We start from the raw sequence: 21,454 nt of genomic DNA on the forward strand, positions 1-21,454 counted from the left end.
GCACACATAACAAGAAACACAAAGAAGATTGCTGCAGAGCAAAAAACAAAACTTGCCATCATACCTGGAGGCTTGATATCCCAGCTCCAGCCACTTGATGTCAGCATTAACAAACCCTTCAAAGCTGCCATGAGAGACAAATGGAACCAATGGATGAAGTCTTCTTGGGACAATTTGATACCAGTAGTAAGAGTGAAGAAACCAACTGTAGGAGAAGTTTGTACCTGAGTGAAAAGATACTGGGATAATATCAAGATTGAGATCGTTGTCAAGTCATTTAAAAAGTGTGGCATTTCAAATGCCATAGATGGAACTGAGGACGAGGCATATATGCAGACTGATTCGTCATCAGACACAGATGAGGACAAGCTAATGGATGGGAGTTTTGTTTGTTTTTACAGAGACAGAAAGAGTCAGAGAGAGAGGGATAGATAGGGACAGACAGACAGGAACGGAGAGAGATGAGAAGCATCAATGATTAGTTTTGTGTTGCGACACCTTAGTTGTTTGTTGATTGCTTTCTCATATGTGCCTTGACCGTGGGCCTTCAGCAGACCGAGTAACTCCTTGCTCAAGCCAGCACCCCTGGGTCCAAGCTGGTGAGCTTTTGCTCAAAACAGATGAGCCCGCACTCAAGCGGGTGACCTCAGGGTCTCGAACCGGGGTCCTCTGCATCCCAGTCTGACGCTCTATCCACTGTGCCACCGCCTAGTCAGGCTGGATGGGAGTTTTTACAGTGATGAGGAGTTGTATGAATTTTATGATGAATAAAACTTGAGTTCAATAACTTTATGTAATGCTTTTTAAAAAAAATATATTTCGGGCCCCAAAATTAAGGTGTATCCTCTCTTCCTTCTTCCTTTCTTTCCTTCCTAGATAATGAGACAGACAGAAACGGAGAGAGATGAGAAATACCAGCTTGTAGTTGTGTCACTTCAGTTGTTCATTGATTGCTTCTCAATAGATGCCTTGACTAGGAGGCTCTAGCTGAGCCAGTGACCCCCTTGTTCATGCCAGTGACCTTGGGCTCAAGCCAGTGAAGTTGGGCTTCAAACCAGCAACCTCGTGCTCAAGCTGCCAAGCCTCCACTCAAGTCAAATGAGCATGTGCTCAAGGCAGTGACTTTTAGGTTTCGAACCTGGGACCTCAGTGTCCCAGGTTGAAGCTCTATCCACTGCGCCACAATCAGTCAAGGAATATTACTCTTTCTGGTGGAGTCAAATAATTCTTATAGAGCTCTTATCTTTTTTTGTTGTTGTTCTTGAGTCTCTCTTCTTTATTCTGCACCATCTCTAGATGCCTATCTTTGGTATCACTTTTTCTTTCCTTTAAACTGTCAATCCCTTTGGTTAAGTATTCATTTTGTTTGTTAATTTGTGCATTAAATTGCCAATCGCCGTTTTCTCACATATTGCACATTTTTTTTAAAACTTCAGTTTTGAATTCTCTATCTTCTAAGTTTCCATGTTTTTAAGATTGCTTTCTGGAGGTTTTTCATTTTCTTTCTGAATTGCATCTCTTTCTTGGTTATTCAAGTCTTTACTGGATTCATTCTCTGTCTAGGCATTTGTGAGTGGCTCTTTCTTAGTAATTTATTTCAGAGGTTTTTCTGTTTTCCAATAGGTGGCACGGAATCACGAGTTTTAGCTACTTGAAATCCCGGTGCTAACCCCCACTGTATGCAGACTGCCCTAGTGTAACCCTAATGTTAGAAGTGAGGTGGTCTGTTGTTCTTCCTGGCATCCGGACCAGGGACCAGACACTGAGTGCCCCCTTTGCTCAGGGGTAGCAGTGGTCCTGCAGTGTTAGTGTTTGGGTATGCCACTGATGTATCCTGCACCTGGACACCAAGGGCAAAGGGAAGCGAGTTCTGAAAGGCAGAGTGATTTCAGTACTTTGTGTCTCCGTTTCTCTGTCTGAAGCATGGCCTTGGGAAGCCTGGGAGAACCAGCAGTGTTCCAGAGGTGTCTGCCCTGTCCAGGTCCCTGCTCTCAGCCGTTAACTTCTGAGAGTGTCCTTGATCTCTCCGCCGCCCTTCCCAGCATGAGGAAACCCAGACACAACCAGTTTCTCCCCTCTCTAGAGACATTCCACAAGGCTGCACTGGCAGAGGTAGCGTCCCTATTACATATACACCCCAATCCCTCCACCTCCATCCCACTGCTCCCTGCTATTCTCATCATAATTCAGTCTTAGTTGATTGTTTCTAGGAATTTATCCAGTAAATCTAGTTTATCTAATCTGTTGGTTTACAATTGCCCACACTTGCTCTTATAACACCTTTTTCATTTCCAATTATAGTAATTTGTTTTCTCTCTATTTTTCTTTATCAGTTTCACTCAAGACTTGTCAATTTTTTAATCTTTTCATAAAATCAAGTTTTAGTTTTGTTTTTCTGTATAGCTTTTTAAATTCTGTATTGCACTTATTTCTGCTCTAATTTTTATTATATCCTTCTTGCTTTGTGTTTAGTTTGCTCTTTTCTAGTTCCTTACTATGAAAAGTTAAATTACTGATTTCAGATCTTTTATAATTAGGCATTTATAGCTATAAGTTTATCTCTGAGCACTGTTTTAGCTGCATTCAATGGTTATGTGTGTTTTCATTGTTGTTCATCTGAGAGTTTTGTAACTTGTGATTTCTTCTTTGATCCATGGTTATTTAAGAGTACGTTGTTTAATATCAACTATTTTATCGATTTCTAGTTGTACATTTTGATCAAGAACAGTTTGTATGATTTCAGTTCTTTTAGATTAATTCAGGCTTGTTTTATGGTCTTTCCATGTGCACATAAGAAAAACGTATGTTGTGTTCTAGTGGTATAGAGTGTTCAATAAATATGTTAGTTCTAGCTAGTATGCAGTGTTGCTGAAAACTTTTGTTTCCTTTTTGATCATCTAATTGTTCTGTCCATTATTATAAATGGATGTTGAAGTCTCCAACTATTGTTGAGATGTCTGTTTGTTTATTAAAAGATTTGGCTACCAATGGGTAAAGGAGAATGAATGATTATGTTACATAATATAAATATCTTTGATATTGACTCTAAGGAGGTCCTGTAATCACTGTGCAAGATTATACTCATAAAAAATGTGCAAAGGATGAGCAAACAATTTATACAAAAATATAAATTCCTAACACCATAGGAAAGAAGTTCAACTTCACTTGTAATCAGGGAAATTCAAAATAAAATGAGACAACTGTTAAAAACCCAATTAGCGGAAATTTAAAAATTACTTACAGCCTGACCAGGTGGTGGCGCAGTAGATAGAGCATTGGACTGGGATGCGGAGGACCCAGGTTCGAGACCCCGAGGTCGCCAGCTTGAGTGCAGGCTCATCTGGTTTGAGCAGAGCTCACCAGATTGGACCCGGGGTTGCTGGCTCGAGCAAGGGGTTACTTGGTCTGCTGAAGGCCCACGGTCAAGGCACATATGAGAAAGCAATCAATGAACAACTAAGGTGTTGCAACAAAAAACTGATGATTGATGCTCCCATCTCTCTTCATTCCTGTCTGTCTGTCCCTGTCTATTCCTCTCTCTGACTCTCTGTCTCTGTAAAAAAAAAAAAAAAAAAAAAAAAATATTTACAGGCCCTGTACAGGTGGTTCAGTGGATAGAGCGTCATCCCAGCATGCCGAAGTCATGGGTTTGATATGAGAAGCAACCAATGAGTGCACAACTAAATGGAACGAGTTGATAATTCACTCTCTCACGCACTCTCTCTCTCAATGGGAAAAAATTTTTAAATTATTTGCAATCTTTGGGTATGAGGAGACAGGTATTTTCAGACACTGTTAATGAGAGAATACAAGTTTCTTTTTAAAACTTTTGAAAACCTTTTTAAAGCTTTTTTTTAAAAACTTATATGTTGTTATGTGTACTCTCCCATATTTATCACCCTAGTTCAACAATTAGAAACACACAAAGCCAGTTTTATTTTACCCGCATTTTCTGTAAACTGATCATTAAGTATCAGTGAATGAATCCGAGCTTTTTGTTTGGGGTGAGAATGAATACTTTATGTGGTGTTATTTCTTGTATCACATTATGGAACCAAGAATCTTTGACTTTCTTTGTGATATTAGGATTGATTAGCTTTAGGTGTTGTCAGATTATTCTCTTATAAAATGCCTCATCAATTTTTCCTTAGTGGCTTTTACAGCCATTAGTGGTTATTGCCTAGGTTCATTATTTCAGTGAAGTTGCAAGGTGGCAGGGATATAAGTTAATCATTCCTTCTTTATTTGTTATTGAAATTCCTGTTTTTGATGTTTTTGTTGTCAAATGATCTTTAATGGAAATATTTTCCTTTGTAGTTCTTAGCTATCTGGGCATTCCACTGCACCACTGCTGGTGTCATCTATGATGTAATGAGGGAGGTAGCCATCAACATGCAGACTATCCCGGAGACTGGGCCAGTCCCCATGATATCTGTAACGGTTCTAGAGAGTTCTCTAGCTAAAGGTTGGTGCCTTATCTGTCAGACAGTGTTGACAATCTCATCAAAAGTGATATTTCTACTGGGCTAAGTTTTTTTGCTTTTTTTTTTAATCCCTTGGCAGTTCTTTGAGAACTTTAATAATCAGGGCATAGGCAGAGGGTACTGCCTCAATCTGGGCCTGTTTGTTCTGAACGTTCAGTTTCACTGTAAACCTTAGACCCTTCCAATCACCAATTGCTTTGGTGATGTCATCACCAGAGATTTGTATTGATGAAATGAGTAGAAAGTCTACAGCCTTGGTGCCTTCTATAATTAAGGAAGATGAAAGAATCAGAGATACCAGAGAATGAAGGTTTATCTTAAAGATAAGTTATAAATTTATCGTGTGTGTGTGTGTGTGTGTGTGTGTGTGTGTGTGTGTGTGTGTTAGATTACCATTTTAGGATAATGAATTTTTAAAATCTTTTTACTCTTTTTCATAATAACTTTCTTCCTTTTTTAGCTTCAAGGCTTTGGCCGACCAAGTGTGTACCATGCTGCTATTGTAATCTTCCTTGAATTCTTTGCTTGGGGCCTGTTGACAACTCCAATGTTAACTGTGAGTATTGCTGAACTGGGTCCTTTATAAGAGAAAAAGAGGTGTGCTTAAGCATATATTTACAGGACCATACTGCTAAGTATGTTTTTGAGCGTTCTTGACAGCAATTTAAGACGGCTTATTCCATTGGGTTGTTTCCACAGCGTAGATGGAATCACCTGCAACAAAACACCAGGACTGCTCATTAAATATTCCTGGGTAGCAAGACACTCCCACTGAACCAGAATCTTGGTTGATAATGAACAAATTATATGTATTTTAAAAGATGATTAAGATGCCATAGAGGAAATTATCACAAAGCTTTGTTGAAGTTTATAAATTACTTTATATGGATGTGATGGCCTTTGATTTAAGAACATAGTAAATAGGAGACTGGTAGGTACCTTGTAACAATGAATGTGACTGTTGTAACAATGTTCCAATTTCCATTTTTGGTAGCTTACCTCCAGCCATAGATTTTCGAGGCTGAACTGAATTTCTTAGAAAGAATTTATATATGTTTGATGTATGGATAGAGGAAGGGAGATGCTAAGAAAAGATTGGGGTGTACATTTTAAGTGCCTAGTGACCATGTAACACTTAATTTTAATAAAGATATTTTGAAATTGGCCTTAAATTTCCAGTCTTAAAGTGTTCTTTAAAAACCGTTGGAAGTTAACTCTTCCTAATCACCATTTTGCCTTACCCGAGAGAATCCTTTTGGATACAAATAAATTTTGTTTCCAAATTAGATTTAGAAAATAGAGAACTTTTTCTATTTTTATTTTATTTTTCTATTTTTATTTTTATTTATTTTTATTTTTTTTTTTTTTTACAGGGACAGAGAGAGAGTCAGAGAGGGAGATAGATAGGGACAGACAGACAGGAACGCAGAGAGATGAGAAGCATCAATCATCAGTTTTTCGTTGTGATACCTTAGTTGTTCATCGATTGCTTTCTCATATGTGCCTTGACTGTGGGCCTTCAGCAGACCAAGTAACCCCTTGCTCGAACCAGCAACCTTGGGTCCAAGCTGGTGAGCTTTTTTTTTTTTAACTCAAGCCAGATGAGCCTGCACTTAAGCTGACAAGGGCTCGAACCTGGGTCCTCCGCATCCCAGTCTGATGCTCTATCCACTGCGCCACTGCCTGGTCAGGAACTTTCTGAGCTCTTGATGTTGCTAAATTAAGACAGATGACCTTGCCTGACCAGGCAGTGGCGCAGTGGGTAGAGCGTCAGACTGGGATGCGGAAGGACCCAGGTTCGAGACCTCGAGGTCTCCAGCTTGAGCGTGGGCTTGTCTGGTTTGAGCAAAGCTCACCAGCTTGGACTCAAGCAATGGGTTGCTCGGTCTGCTGAAGGCCCACGGTCAAGGCACATATGAGAAAGCAATCAATGAACAACTAAGGTGTCGCAACAAAAAAACTAATAATTGATGCTTCTCATCTCTCTGTTTCTGTCTGTCTGTCCCTATCTATCCCTTTCTCTGACTCTCTCTCTGTCTCTGTAAAATAAAATAAAAAAATTGTGGTAAGATATACATAACATAAAATTTACCATTAAAAAAAAAAAAAGACAGATGACCTTTACTTTTCTATCTCCCTCAGTCTTTATTCCACAGTTTGTGGTTTCTTCTTGTTTATTTTTTAATGTAGAGGATTGGTTCACTCCTCTTTTTGAAAAAAAATATTTTTCTGTGTAATATCCATTCCACTTTCTGCCTTTTCTGGTTGGACAACAAAGTAATAACATTAGATTGTTTGATAAGGTAAGGACAAAATAAGGGTTAATATCATTATAGCTGTTTTCATTTATCCTCTCCTTAATGTTGTGGTTTAGTGTTGTGAATTTCTAGTTCATAACATTCTGAAACCAGCACCTACCATGGTGTAAGTATTAGGATGGTGGTGGTTCATTGTGTTTTGTTTTGTTTTTTTAACTTGCTTTATCTAGTGGATAGTACTCTGTCCTGCTTCCATCAAAGTGAGCAAAACAGTCTTAAGTTAGGATTTGAAGATATAGAACTGTACATATAGATTAATATTTTGTCCAATCCGACTGTCTCTACATCATAGTACTCATTAGGACCCTATTTGGAAGCATAGAACAGTTGCTTTCTTCTTCCTTTCCCCCCCCCCCTTCCTTTTCTAAGTGAGAGGTGAGGAAGTCGAGACAGACTTCCACATGCAACCTGACTGGGATCCACCCAGCATCCTCAGTCTGAGGCCGATGCTTGAATCAACTGAGCTATCCTCAGTGCCTGAGACCGATGGTCAGACCTGCCAAGCTAGCCTCAACACCAGAGGCCAACACTCAAACTAATTGAGCCACTGGCTGCAGGAAGAGAAGAGAGAGAGAAGGGGGAGTGGGAGGGGAAGGAAAGCAGATGGTTGCTTCTCATGTGTGCCAACGCTCTATCCACTGAGCCAACTGGCTAGGGCCAGAACAATTTATTTCTTATGAATTTTCTCTGTGAGATTTGTTTCCTAACTCAGGTAGCCATGTCCTGGATTACAATTTTAGTTTGTTAGTTAAGCACCATTAGAGGTCTCCATCCCTAATACACTGAAGCAGATTTGTAAAATTGGCCTCCCACAGTGGCCTTACCTTTTAGTAATAGTAGTTTGTACAAGATATCTGACATTTTACCCTAATTTGAATGTCTTCAGATATGTTTAAATAGAGCACTTATTTCAATAAAGATATACTTAACTTTAGTTTCTGTGACTGAAGAATTTTATTCTTGCAATTTGCAGATATTCTTTTGCAAGTGACCTTTGTGAAATCCTGCTATAGATGCAGGATTCAGTATTTCCCACTCTGCGAGCCTCTTCATTATTGTGAAAGAATGCTCTTTAAACACTTTAGTGCCATATTTATTTTCCTATTATATTCCTTCTTCCTTACTGTCAAAGCATGTGCCCATTTGTTCAACAAACATATGTATATATTCTATCTTGTCAGCCCCTTATTTGCTCTGCAGATAAGCCTTCCTATTATTTTTCACTTAATCAGTGTTTCCTCTTGGGAATTGAGGTGGGTGGGATAGAGTAGGTCTATTTGCCAGGCATTTTTGGCATAAGACAAAGGGACTTCATTGGATCATGTGCTCTTCACATGAAAAGGAAGTAAACTTCTAACTATAGTCACATGGAAACTAACTGTCTTGCTTTCTAGAATCACAAATGTTCCAGGCTCATCTTATGGTACTGATAGTTTTTTAATGATGTTTTGACCAATGTACCAGAACCTGCCCACCATGTGCCTTGTAATTATTAAAATGCGATAAGTAGCTCACTAAAATTATCTTTAGTATATGATCACAATGTGTTAAATTTTTGCTTTATCATGCACAGCTGACTGTTATGATATAATAAGCCTTAACTAAATGGATAAAAATGACCTTTGCTTGGCATTTCTTTCAGTTATTTTTGTGTGTTGTATGTTGTAGTCTGTGTATCAATGAACTTGTGAATAGTTAAAAAAAGACAAGTTAATACAATTATAAGAAGAGCTGACATGGAAATATAAGGTAGCCATTAATGAGTCTTGTCTTAAATGTGATATACTGTATAAAAAATGCTTAGTGTGCATTTTGATTTTTCAAATAGATTTTTCAGCACTTTAAATACGTATGTAATTGTATTGCTTTCTGGCATTCATTATATATGATGGAAAGTCAGCTGTTAATAAGTATTGTTTTCCTGTCAGGGTTCTGCAAACTGTGGCCCACAGCCTAATCTAGCCTATTTCTTGTTTTTATATAGACTATACACTAAGAATAGCATTTTTATTATTATTATTCAATGAGAGGAGGGGAGGCAGAGAGACAGACTCTCGCATACGCCCGGACGGAGATCTACCCGGCAAGCCCACTACGGGGCAATGCTCTGCCCATCTGGGGTGTTGCTCTGTTGCTTAGCAACCAAGCTCTTCTTAGCTTCTGAGGCAGAGGCCATGGACCCATCCTCAGCACCTGGGGCCAACACGATCCAACCGAGCCATGGCTGCAGAAGGAGGGAGAGAGAGAAGCAGCTAGGAGGTGGGATGGAGATGCAGTTGAGCACTTCTCCTGTATGCTCTGACCGGATCTTGAACCCAAGACATCTACACACCAGGCTGACCCTCTACCACAGAGCCAACCAGCAGGGCCTGATTTTCTTTTGTGGTTAAATACTGCTGGATCATAAGTATGCAAAAGGCCCCTTTAACCAGATTTTGCTGTTTTTTAAAGTGATTATACTAATTTAAATTTCTACCAGCAATGTATGAGTGATTCTGTGGTTTTAAATTCTGTAGTTAAGATTCTATCGAAAATTCGATTTTAGAGGAAGCTTTGCCTTTTAACTGGTGTATTTAGTATATTTGAATTAAATTACCATATTATTTTGTTCTTTGTATCACAGTTTTTTTCCTTCATTTTGCTGCCTTTTGTATTCAGTAGTTATGGTGATTTTCTCCTATTCCATTTGAAGTTTTCTACTCTATTCTGTCATTTTTGTGGTTACCATGCCATTGCATACATATTTTTGAAAGTCTGGTATTAATTAATTAATATCTTTACTCTTACTCAGGATAATTATATTAATATAAATGAGGTAAATGAATTTAAACACTATAATTTAAAACTGTATCTTTACCTCATTTGTATTTATATTAAATATTTTAATTCTGTATGACAAAATAAAACCCATAGGACATATTATTTTTGGTTTTTAGTATCACTGTTCATTTATATTTTTCTTTTTTCTGTTTTATTTTTACCTCTCAGATGTTACATCTGGATTATTTTCTTTCTTCCAAAAGTATAGTTTTATATTTTATTAGGTAGAGTCTAAAAACTGGCAAACTCATTACTATAAGTTAATAAATTGCCTGACCAGGCAGTGGCGCAGTGGATAGAGTGTTGTACTGGGATGTGGAGGACCCAGGTTCGAGACCCAGAGGTTGCCAGCTTGAGCGTGGGCTCATCTGGTTTGAGCAAAGCTCACCAGCTTGGACCCAAGGTCGCTGGCTCGAGCAAGGGGTTACTCGTTCTGCTGTGGCCCCCCGGTCAAGGCACATATGAGAAAGCAATCAATGAACAACTAAGGAACTACAACAAAAAACTGATGATTGATGCTTCTCATCTCTCTTCGTTCCTGTCTGTCCCTATCTATCCCTCTCTCTAATTCTCTCTGTAAAATAATAATAATAATAAACTAATGTTTGCTAGATCAAAACATGTAGCATTTTAATAAAATTTCACATTACAGTTAGTTTTATTTTCTCCTTACATAGGTGATAAAAGAACATGCTCCTTGTTCGGCTTCCATTCTTGCTGTTATGAAACCATCTATCAGTCTAACTATTGTTCCTTTGAAGACAGTCTTTTTGTATTGGTCTGGCTGGTTTTTAAAACATTTGTCTTTGATTTTCTGCAATTTTAATTTAATTCTCAGTGTGGATTTCTTACCTTAGTATTTCTTGGCTACTTTAACTTCTGCATTGATATATATATGGTTGGTTCTACTACATTTTCAGTCATCAGCTCCTGAAATATTGTCTCTGCTTCATTCTCATTATAGGAAAAGTTTATTTGAACTCGTGTCAGATTTTCTTACTGGATGCTCTTCTCTGTCTCTTACTTTTCTATATTTTGTCTTTATGTCTTTCAATGCTTCATTCTAGATAAATACTTTTGACCTGCTTTTGAGTTCAGTAATTCTCTCTTCGTCTATGTCTAATCTTTTTTTCAAATAAATTTTAATGGGGTGACATTGATAAATCAGGGTACATATGTTCAGAGAAAACATCTCTAGGTTATTTTGACATTTGATTATGCTGCATTCACATCACCCAAAGTCCAATTCTCTTTCGTCACCTTCTAACTGGTTTTCTTTGTGCCCCTCCCTCCCCCAACCCCCTCCCTCTCCTCCCCCCTACTCATAACCCCCACACTCTTGTCCGTGTCTCTGAGTCTCATTTTTATGTCCCACCTATTTATGGAATCATATAGTTCTTAGTTTTTTCTGATTTACTTATTTCGCTCAGTATAATGTTATCAAGGTCCATCCGTGTTGTTGTAAATGATCCGATGTCATCATTTCTTATGGCTGAGTAGTATTCCTTAGTATATATGTACCAAAGCTTTTTAATCCACTCGTCCACTGACGGACACTTGGGCTGTTTCCAGATCTTTGCTATTGTGAACAATGCTGCCATAAACATGGGGGAGCATTTCTTCTTTTTTTTTTTTTTGTATTTTTCTGAAGCTGGAAACGGGGAGAGACAGTCAGACAGACTCCCGCATGCGCCCGACCGGGATCCACCCAGCACGCCCACTAGGGGCGATGCTCTGCCCACCAGGGGGTGATGCTCTGCCCCTCCAGGGCATCGCTCTGCCAAGACCAGAGCCACTCTAGCACCTGGGGCAGAGGCCAAGGAGCCATCCCCAGCGCCCAGGCCATCTTTGCTCCAGTGGAGCCTTGGCTGCAGGAGGGGAAGAGAGAGACAGAGAGGAAGGAGGGGGGGGGTCCCCCGCACGCCAGGCCAACGCTCTACCGCTGAGCCAACCGGCCAGGGCTGCATTTCTTCTTTACAGATGGTGCTATGGTGTTCTTGGGGTATACTCCCAAAAGTGGTATAGCTGGGTCAAAAGGCAGTTTGATTTTTAATTTCTTGAGAAATTTCCATACTGTTTTTCCACAGTGGCTGCACCAGTCTGCATTCCCACCAGCAGTGCAGGAGGGTTCCCTTTTCTCCACATCCTCGCCAGCACTTACTCTGTGTTGTTTTTGTTTTTAATTTTTTTAAAATCTTTTATTTTATTTTATTTATTCATTTTTAGAGAGGAGAGGGAGAGAGAGGAGAGAGAGACAGAGAGAGAAGGGGGAGGAGCAGTAAGCATCAACTCCCATATGTGCCTTGACCAGGCAAGCCCAGGGTTTCGAACCGGTGACCTCAGCATTTCCAGGTCGACGCTTTATCCACTGCGCCACCACAGGTCAGGCTACTCTGTGTTGTTTTGTTGATGAGCACCATTCTGACTTGTGTGAGGTGATATCTCATTGTGGTTTTAATTTGCATTTCTCTAATGATTAGTGATATTGAGCATTTTTTCATATGCCTATTGGCCATCTGTATGTCCTCTTTGGAGAAGTGTCTATTCATTTCTTTTGCCCATTTTTTGATTGGATTGTTTGTCTTCCTGGTATTGCGTTTTACAAGTTCTTTGTAAATTTTGGTTATTAACCCCTTATCAGACGTATTGTCAAATATATTCTCCCATTGTGTATTTTTATTCTGTTCTTATTGTCTTTAGCTGTGCAGAAGCTTTTTAGTTTGATATAGTCCCATTTGTTTATCCTGTCTTTTATTTCACTTGCCCATGGAGACAAATCGGCAAATATATTGCTGCGAGAGAGGTTGGAGAGCTTACTGCCTATGTTTTCTTCTAAGATGCTTATGGTTTTACGGCTTACATTTAAGTCTCTTATCCATTTTTAGTTTATTTTTGTGAATGGTGTAAGTTGGTGGTCTAATTTCATTTTTTTGCAGGTAGCTGTCCAATTTTCCCAACACCATTTGTTGAAGAGGCTGTCTTTACTCCATTGTATGCCCTTACCTCCTTTGTCAAATATCAGTTGTCCATAGAGCTGTGGGTTTATTTCTGGGTTCTCTGTTCTGTTCCATTGATCTATATGCCTGTTCTTACGCCAGTACCAGGCTGTTTTGAGTACAATGGCCTTGTAGTATAACTTGATATCCGAAAGTGTGATACCTCCCACTTTATTCTTTCTTTTCAAGATTGCTGAGGCTATTCGTGTTCTCTTTTGGTTCCATATAAATTTTTGGAATATGTGTTCTATATCTTTGAAGTAAGTCATTGGAATTTTAATCAGTATTGCATTGAATTTATAAATTGCTTTGGGTAATATAGGCATTTTAATGATGTTTATTCTTCCTATCCATGAGCACGGTATATGCTTCCACTTGTTTGTATTTTCCCTGATTTCTTTTATCAATGTTTTATAATTTTCTGACTACAAGTCTTTAATCTCTCTGGTTAAATTTGTTAATAGGTACTTTATTTTTTTTATTGCAGTGGTAAAGGGGATTGCTTCTCCTTAATTTCTCTTTCTGGCAGTTCATTGTTAGTGTATAAAAATGCCTCCGATTTCTGAATATTAATTTTATGTCCTGCCACCTTGCAGAATTCATTTATCAGGTCCAGTAGTTTTTTTGACTGAGACTTTAGGGTTTTATATATACAATATCATATCATCTGCAAATAATGATAGTTTTACTTCTTCTTTTCCAATTTGGATGCCTTTTATTTCTTTTTCTTATCTGATTGCTGTGGCTAGGACTTCCAGAACTATGTTGAATAAGAATGGTGAAAGGGGGCACCCCTGCCTTGTTCCTGATCTTAAGGGGATTGCTTTTAATTTTTGCCCATTGAGTATGATGTTGGCTATGGGTTTGTCATAGATGGCCTTTATCATGTTGAGGTATGGTCCCTGTATTCCCACTTTGCTGAGAGTTTTGATCATGAATGGGTGCTGGATTTTATCAAATGCTTTTTCTGCATCTGTTGAAATTATCATGTGGTTTTTGTCCTTCCTTTTGTTTATGTGATGAATCATATTGATTGATTTGCAAATATTGTACCAGCCTTGCCTCCCAAGAATAAATCCCACTTGATCATGGTGTATGATTTTTTTCATATATTGCCGGATCCGGTGTGCTAATATTTTGTTGAGGATTTTAGCATCTAAATTCATCAGGGATATTGGCCTATAATTTTCTTTCTTTGTGTTGTCTTTCCCTAGTTTTGGAATCAGAATTATACTCGCCTCATAAAAGGAGTTTGGAAGTATTCCTGTCTTCCTTCCTCTTGAATTTTTTGAAATAGCTTGAGAAGGATAGGAGTTAGTTATTCTTTGAATATTTGGTAGAATTCACTTGTGAAGCCATCAGCCCCAGGACTTTTCTTTTTTGGGAGTTTTTTGATAACTGTTTCAATCTCATTTATTGTAATCGGTCTGTTTAGGTTTTCTGATTCTTCCATATCAGTTTTTGGGAGATTATATAAATATGTTTCAAGGAATTTGTCCATTTCATCTAGGTTGTCTAGTTTTTTGGTGTATAGTTCTTCATAGTATTTTCTTACAATATTTTGTATTTCTGTTGTGTCAGTTGTTATTTCTCCATTCTCATTTCTAATTTTATTTATTTGAGTCCTCTCTCTTTTTTTCTTGGTGAGTCTGGTTAAAGGTTCATTGATCTTGTTTACCTTTTCAAAGAACCAGCTCCTGGTTTCTTTGATTCTCTGTATTGTTTTGTTAGCCTTTATGTCATTTATTTCTGCTCTGATCTTTATTATTTCCTTCCTTGTACTAACTCTGGGCTTTACTTGCTGTTCTTTTAGATTTAGGGTCAAGTTGTTTATTTGAGCTTTTTCTAGCTGCTTGAGGTATGCCTGTAATGCTATGAACTTCCATCTCAGGACTGCTTTTGCTGTGTCCCATAAATTTTTGTTGATGAATGCTCATTATCGTTTGTTTCTAGGAATTTTTTTTTTTTTTTTTTTTGTATTTTTCTAAAGCTGGAAACGGGGAGAGACAGTCAGACAGACTCCCGCATGCGCCCGACCGGGATCCACCCGGCATGCCCACCAGGGGGCGATGCTCTGCCCACCAGGAGACGATGCTCTGCCCCTCCGGGGCGTTGCTCTGCCGCGACCAGAGCCACTCTAGCGCCTGGGGCAGAGGCCAAGGAGCCATCCCCAGCGCCCGAGCCATCTTTGCTCCAATGGAGCCTCGGCTGATTTCTTCTTTGATCTCATTGTTAACCCATTCGTTATTTATTTATTTATTTTTGTATTTTTCTGAAGTTGGAAACGATGAGGCAGTCAGACAAACTCCCACATGCGCCCAACTGGGATCCACCCAGCACACCCACCGGAGGACGATGCTCTGCCCATCTGGGGCAATGCTCCGTTGCAAGCAGAGTCATTCTAGCACCTGAGGCAGAAGCCACAGAGCCATCCTCAGTGCCTGAACCAACTTTGCTCCAATGGAGCCTTGGCTGCGGGAGGGGACGAGAGAGACAGAGAGGAAGAAGAGGGGGAGGAGTGGAGAAGTAGATGGGCGCTTCTCCAGTGTGCCCTGGCCGGGAATCGAACCCAGGACTCCTGCACGCCAGGCCGACGCTCTACCACTGAGCCAACCGGCCAGGGCTGACCCATTCGTTATTTAATAACATGCTATTTAGTTTCCAAGTTTTGAGTATTTTTCAGTTTTTCTATTGTGGTTGATTTCTAGTTTTATGCATTGTGATCAGAGAAAATGCTTGATATGATTTCAATCTTCTTAAATTTGTTGAGACCACTTTTGTGCCCTAACATGTGGTCTGTCCTAGAGAATGTACCATGAGCATTTGAAAAGAATGTATATTCTGCTGCTTTAGGGTGAAAGGTTCGGATGGTATCTTTTAAATCGAGTTGATCTAGTATGTCCTTTAAGTCTGCTGTTTCTTTTTTTAACTTTTTTTTCTTGAGGATCTATCTAGTGATGTTAGTGGGGTATTGAAATCCCCTACTATTATAGTATTGCTGTTGATCTTGCCCTTTTAAGTCCATCAAATCTGCTTTATATATTTAGGTGCTCCGATATTAGGTGCATAGATATTTATAATGGTTATATCTTCCTGTTGGATTGCTCCCTTTATCATTATGTAGTGACCTTCTTTATCTCTTACTATAGCCTTTGTTTTAAAGTCCATTTTGTCTGATATAAATACTGCTACCCCAGCTTTTTTTTCATTTCCATTTGCGTGAAATAATTTTTGCCATCCTTTTATCTTCAGTCTATGTACATCTTTTGTTTTAAGGTGTGTCTCTTGTAGACAGCATATGTATGGGTCCTGTTTTCTTATCCACGCAACTACCCTATGTCTTTGATCGGATCACTTAATCCATTTCCATTTAAGGTTATTATTGATAGGTAATTGTTTATTGCCATTTTCTTCATTAAAACTGTATTCCTCTTTTGCTATATTCTTTTTCTCCTTTGATCTGTTTAGAACAGGCCCCTTAGCATTTCTTGCAGCCTCGGTTTGGTTGTAGTGAATTTTTTGAGGTTTTTTTGTCTGTAAAGCTTTTTATTTCTCCTTCAATTTTAAACGATAGCCTTGCTGGAGAAAGTAGTCTTGGTTGTAGGCTCTTGTTCTGCATTACTTTGAATATTTCTTGCCATTCCCTTCTGTCCTCAAGTGTTTCTGTTGAGAAGTCAGAAGTCATCCTTATGGGACCTCCTTTGTAGGGGATAGTCTTTTTTTCTCTAGCAGCTTTTAATATTTTCTCTTTACCACTTAGCTTTGGTATTTTAATTATGATGTGTCTTGGTGTAGATTTCTTTGGGTTTCTCTTTAATGGAGTTCTCTATGCTTCTTGAACTTGTGAGATGTTTTCCTGCCTTAATTGAGGGGAGTTTTCAGCTATGATATGTTTGAACAAAGTCTCTATCCCTTGTTCTTTCTCTTCTTCTTCAGGAACCCCTATGATGCGGATGTTATTTCTCTTCATGTTGTCACAGAGCTCTCAGAGTTTCCTTAAACTTTGTGAGTCTCTTTTCTTTTTTCTGCTCTGCTTCCGTGCCTTCATTTATCTTGTCCTCTAACTTGCTGATTTGAATGTCAGCTTCATCCATCCAGCTTTTAATTCCTTCCATTGTGTTCTTTATTTCTGATATTGTATTTGTCATTTCTGACTGATTCTTTTTTATTATTTCAATGTCCTTTTTTATATTTGCTATCTCTTTATTTAAGTGTTTGTTATGACCATCTATTGTTGTGCTAATATCTTTGAGCATCCTAACAATCGTTATTTTAAACTCTGCATCTGGTAATTTGGTTATATCTGACTCATTCAGGTCCTTTTCTGGGGATTTCTCTTGATTTATTCACTGGGTGTGGCCTCTGTGTCCCTAGATGTGGTCTGTCTACAGGCCCGCCGTTCCCTCTTCTGCTGCTGCCTAGGGCGTTCGGGTATGGTGTTGCCAGTGCTTGCCCACTGGGGCTGTTGCTGTGGTCTCCGCCTCTCCACAGGAGTGGCTGTGATCACGTGCTCGGGTGTACAAGCCTCGGTGACCTTGGCCTTCGCCCTTGGGTGGCGTTATGCTCGGCCCTGAGGGCAGGGGTGAGCACCTTTGCTCAGCTGCGGGTCTTCGCCTGTTTCCGTGCTTCTGCCTCGTCCTTGCAGGAGGATCCCGCTGGTGGGTTGGCTGCAAGCCTTGGCTCCACAGGCCGGGTGGGACTGCGTGCCCACGCTCAGTAGCGGAATTCCACCTGTGCTGGGCTTTTGGCTCCACCCCCACCGGAGGAGCCGGCTCCCAAGTCAGGCCACAAGCCTCAGTTCCGTAGGTGGGGCAAGTCTGTGCTACAGCGCCCTTGTTCATGGTCAGGTCTCCACCCCTTCCGGGGCTCCTGCCCTTCCCCTGCAGGCTGGATTACAGATGGCCAGCAGCTGGGCTTGACCACTTTTGCACGTCCCCACCTCCCCCAGGCAAGACTGAGCTCACACCTGGGCCTCAGTGGTGGCCAGCCGGCTTCTGCCCTTGCTGACAGAACCGCGACAGAACCGTGTCCCACTGCTGCCCACCCTTGGGCGAGCCCTCAGCTGTGTGGATGAGAACGCTGCAGCTCAGACCCTAACACTACTGTAGTCCCGAAAGCTCCCTCCTTCTACGTGACTCTGCTCTGAGTGCCCCGGGAGAGCTTGTTTGGCTGGTGTCCTGCTTCCCTTTGCTGGTATTGCTGTTTTCAGGGGAAATATTTACTTCAGATTTGGGGAGTGACTCATCCCAGAGGTTAGGGTGGCTGTCTCTCAAAGTGTTTTTCCCTGTGCCTCCTAGATTACACTCTCTTCTTGCTAATCCGGTCCTCTCCTCTCTCCCTATCCCCTGGAGCCCCAGGTGAGTGGTTGTGAGAGAGGTTTTCTGTGCGGTCCCTTTAAGAAGAATCCTGGGTCTGAGAAATCAGCGTCTTTCTCACAAACAGTATCCTGACTTGTTTCCAGCTAAATACTGTCCATATGCCTCTTCTTGGCTCTGAGGCTGCAGGCTTCAGCTTTTGTTCCTAGGACTCAGGACCCTCCCCTCTCTGCTAAACTCACTTCCCGCCACGCGAGTCTCTCCCAGCTGCCGTTCACTCTGGGGAGCTGGGCAGCCCTCTCCACATTTCCACTTTTTCTACCCATCTCAGTGTGGCTTCTTCAGTGTTCCTTGGTTGAAGAGTCCTCTTAGTTTAGTCCAAAGTTGGTTTTTCCAGATGATGGTTCTTAAAATTAGTTTGTAATCCACTTTGGTTCTGGGAGGTAGAAGTTGGTACATCCACCTACTCCACCGCCATCTTGTCTCCTGCCTATGTCTAATCTTTTTAAACATATGCATTGAGTTTCTAATTTAAGTTAATACATTTTTTTCCATCTTGAAGTTTCTTTTGCTTTTTAAAATCTGCTATGTTCCTTTTTACAGTTTCTAATTAAAAAGTTTTAAGCTTATTTTCTACATTCTGGAACATGGAAAATGTTCATTTTAAAGTTTGTATTGATTAATTCTAAAATATGAAGGTTTTAAGAGTCTGTTTCTGTTTGTATTTTTGTTGCTTTTTTTGCGTATGATGTCTTACTTTTTTTTCTTTTTTTAAATCTGATTACCTTTGATTATGTATAGGACTTTTTGTGTGTGTGTGTGACAGAGACAGAAAGAGAGAGAGGGACAGACAGATAGGAAGGGAGAGAGATGAGAAGCATCGGTTCTTCATTGCAGCACCTTAGTTGTACATTGATTGCTTTCTCATATGTGTCTTGACTGGGGGGCTACAGCAGACCAAGTGACCCCTTGCTCAAGCCAGCGACCTTGGGCTCAAGTTGGTGATCCTTGCTCAAACTTGATGAGTCTCCACTCAAGCCGAGGACCTCGGGGTGTCAAACCTGGATACTCCGCATCCCAGTCCAACACTCTATCCACTGCGCCACTGCCTGGTCTTATATTTTTAAAAAGTATATGTATGATTGATTTGAAGCCTACCTAGATAATGGACTTCTTCAGTAGTCATTTTAAGTTTTTTTTTCTGTTAGATTTATGGAGGTGCTACCAGTCTGGATTCACTATAACCATATTTAAAGCTTGATGTTTCCTGGACTACCTAGGTAAAATAAAACTCGACCCTACCTTGGATTGTATAACCCTGTGTGGTACCTGCTTACTGTGGGGGTAGCAAGTTAACAATTTACTTTTGCTACAAATCCTTTTCTAGCAAAAGCAACTAAGTATCTGCAATACCTTTTTAGGTTTTTGTCTTCTTTAGATTTCTGCCTCTTGTTTCGTTTTTATACTTTTAGGATATTTTACATAATTCATTGATACTTAAAAATTTTTCATTGCATGGTTCCATCTTACTTAATAGCCTGCCATTAACAGAAGCAGAAATCTTTCTCTAATTTGAATTTGTCTTGTTTGTAGGTTCTGCATGAAACATTTCCTCAACACACATTCCTCATGAATGGTCTCATTCAAGGTGTAAAGGTAAGAATGATTTTTGTATGGTTCATTGTGAATGACGTCAGGGGTCCTTAGTAGTTCAACTCTGGAAGTTTAAATAGGATTTAGGACAACAATTACTATTTGTTTTGGAGACCTAAATCTAATTTTTTACCTGGATTACCAAAGTTAAAATACAAGGCTCTGGCTGGTTGGCTCAGTGATAGAGCATCAGCCCGGTGTGTGGAAGTCCCAGGTTCGATTTCCGGTGAAAGCACATAGAAGCGCCCACCTGCTTCTCCACCCTTCCCCTCTCTCCTTTCTCTCTATCTCTCTTCCCCTCCTGCAGCCAGGGCTCCATCAGAGCAGGGTTGGCCTGGGGGCTGAGGATGGCTCCGTGGCCTCCGCCTCAGGCTCTAGAATGGCTCCGGTTGCAACGGAGCAATGCCCCAGATGAGCAGAACATCGCCTCCTAGTGGGCATGCTGCGTGGGTCCTGGTGGGGCGCATGCAGGAGCCTGTCTCCCCACTTCTCACTTCAGAAAAATTAATAAATTAATTAATTAATTAAATACAATCCAAATCTGTAAAGCATAGAATGATTTACTGGTAAAAGAAGTACTTTGTTTTTTTAACGCGTACACTGCAGTTTAGAAAGGGTTAATTTTGTGACTTTCTGATTTCTGTGCCTGTCAATAAAATAAAACAGGCATGTGTTCCTGTCAGCTTTTGAGAAATACTTTTAGATTAAGGAAGAAGAAACCATCAAGGCTTAGTGAGGTATATAGTCTTTTGGCAAGGCTGGTACTCTAGGCCTAACTTTCTGAGTTCTCAACCTCTTAACTTTAAATTTTAATGTGATATTTATCAGAAAAGCTTATAAATATATATTTTTTCATTTGAATAAAATATTAAAATATAATGTTTAGTCCTGTCCCACTTTATAGTCAGATATATGGGTATAACATCTAATTTGCCCTTCCCAGCTTAGATCATATAAATCTGTGCATAATTTTATTGTCCTGACCAGCATACTTCAAGTTATGCCCTAATTGCTAATATCAGCCATAGGAATTTACTGAATTCACAGCTTTGAGCAGCATTAATTGTAATGAATACTATTTATTATTTGCCTATTTTCAAAAAGAATTTGATAAGTAAAACAAGACAATTTAAATAGAAGTTGAAACAAGGTTTTAATACTCATTGAAAGTAAAAGCAGTATTAGCAAGAATCTGGCATGTGGGTATTTAAGCACCAGTGTAGATAAAAAGAAAAAAACTAAATACATGAAAGAGAATACTGATAAAAATTATAAGGTAAGCTTATCTTTACAGTAGATTCTCAGGTGTTACTTCATAGATCTTTTTTGGCTTGTGGACTAATAAAATGTTTTACTCTTGTTCTGCAAAATAAAACCAACACTATGTTTTACGGTCAAGTTGTGTCATTTAGTGATATTCACAATATTATTATAAAAAAACAAAAGACATAAGAGATGATTTTGGATTGATTCAATACTTAGACTTTTATTCAAATTTAAATACTGTTGAACTTCAACTTGTTAAACTTATATACTTTAATAATGGGTTATTATTTCAGAGCTGGGGGTACAGAACACTGCAGCAAAGCATAGCTCTCTTAAGATATCTTAATATGCATGTGAGCAAAGTGAAATGAATATGGCTTCAGATTGCTTTAGCTTTAAATCACTGCTTTGTACCCGTGTTGTCCTAGTCGTATAATTGAACCTCCCTAACCTCAGTTTTATTATTCATGAAATGAGAAGGATAAAAGGTTTTTCTAACAACATGATTATGAAGATAATTAGCAAAGCATCTCCATGTTATAAATACTCAGTAAATGTCATAAGTTAAAATATGTAAAAATCAAAAACTATTAGAAATCTTG

At 39.5% G+C, this 21,454-nt stretch overlaps 1 protein-coding gene across 1 annotated transcript in view; it reads left to right on the forward strand.

Moving 5' to 3' along the window:
* MFSD14B (major facilitator superfamily domain containing 14B) overlaps positions 1-21,454 on the forward strand; it is a 76,451-nt gene that overhangs the window by 13,776 nt on the left and 41,221 nt on the right. The window contains exons 2-3 of the mRNA XM_066257450.1: positions 4,945-5,040; positions 19,527-19,589. Coding sequence (XP_066113547.1) covers positions 4,945-5,040; positions 19,527-19,589 — 159 coding nt within the window. The remainder of the gene's footprint in view (positions 1-4,944; positions 5,041-19,526; positions 19,590-21,454) is intronic.

Source organism: Saccopteryx bilineata, chromosome 2 (genome assembly GCF_036850765.1).
Source record: "Saccopteryx bilineata isolate mSacBil1 chromosome 2, mSacBil1_pri_phased_curated, whole genome shotgun sequence".
NCBI classification, from domain to species: domain Eukaryota; kingdom Metazoa; phylum Chordata; class Mammalia; order Chiroptera; family Emballonuridae; genus Saccopteryx; species Saccopteryx bilineata.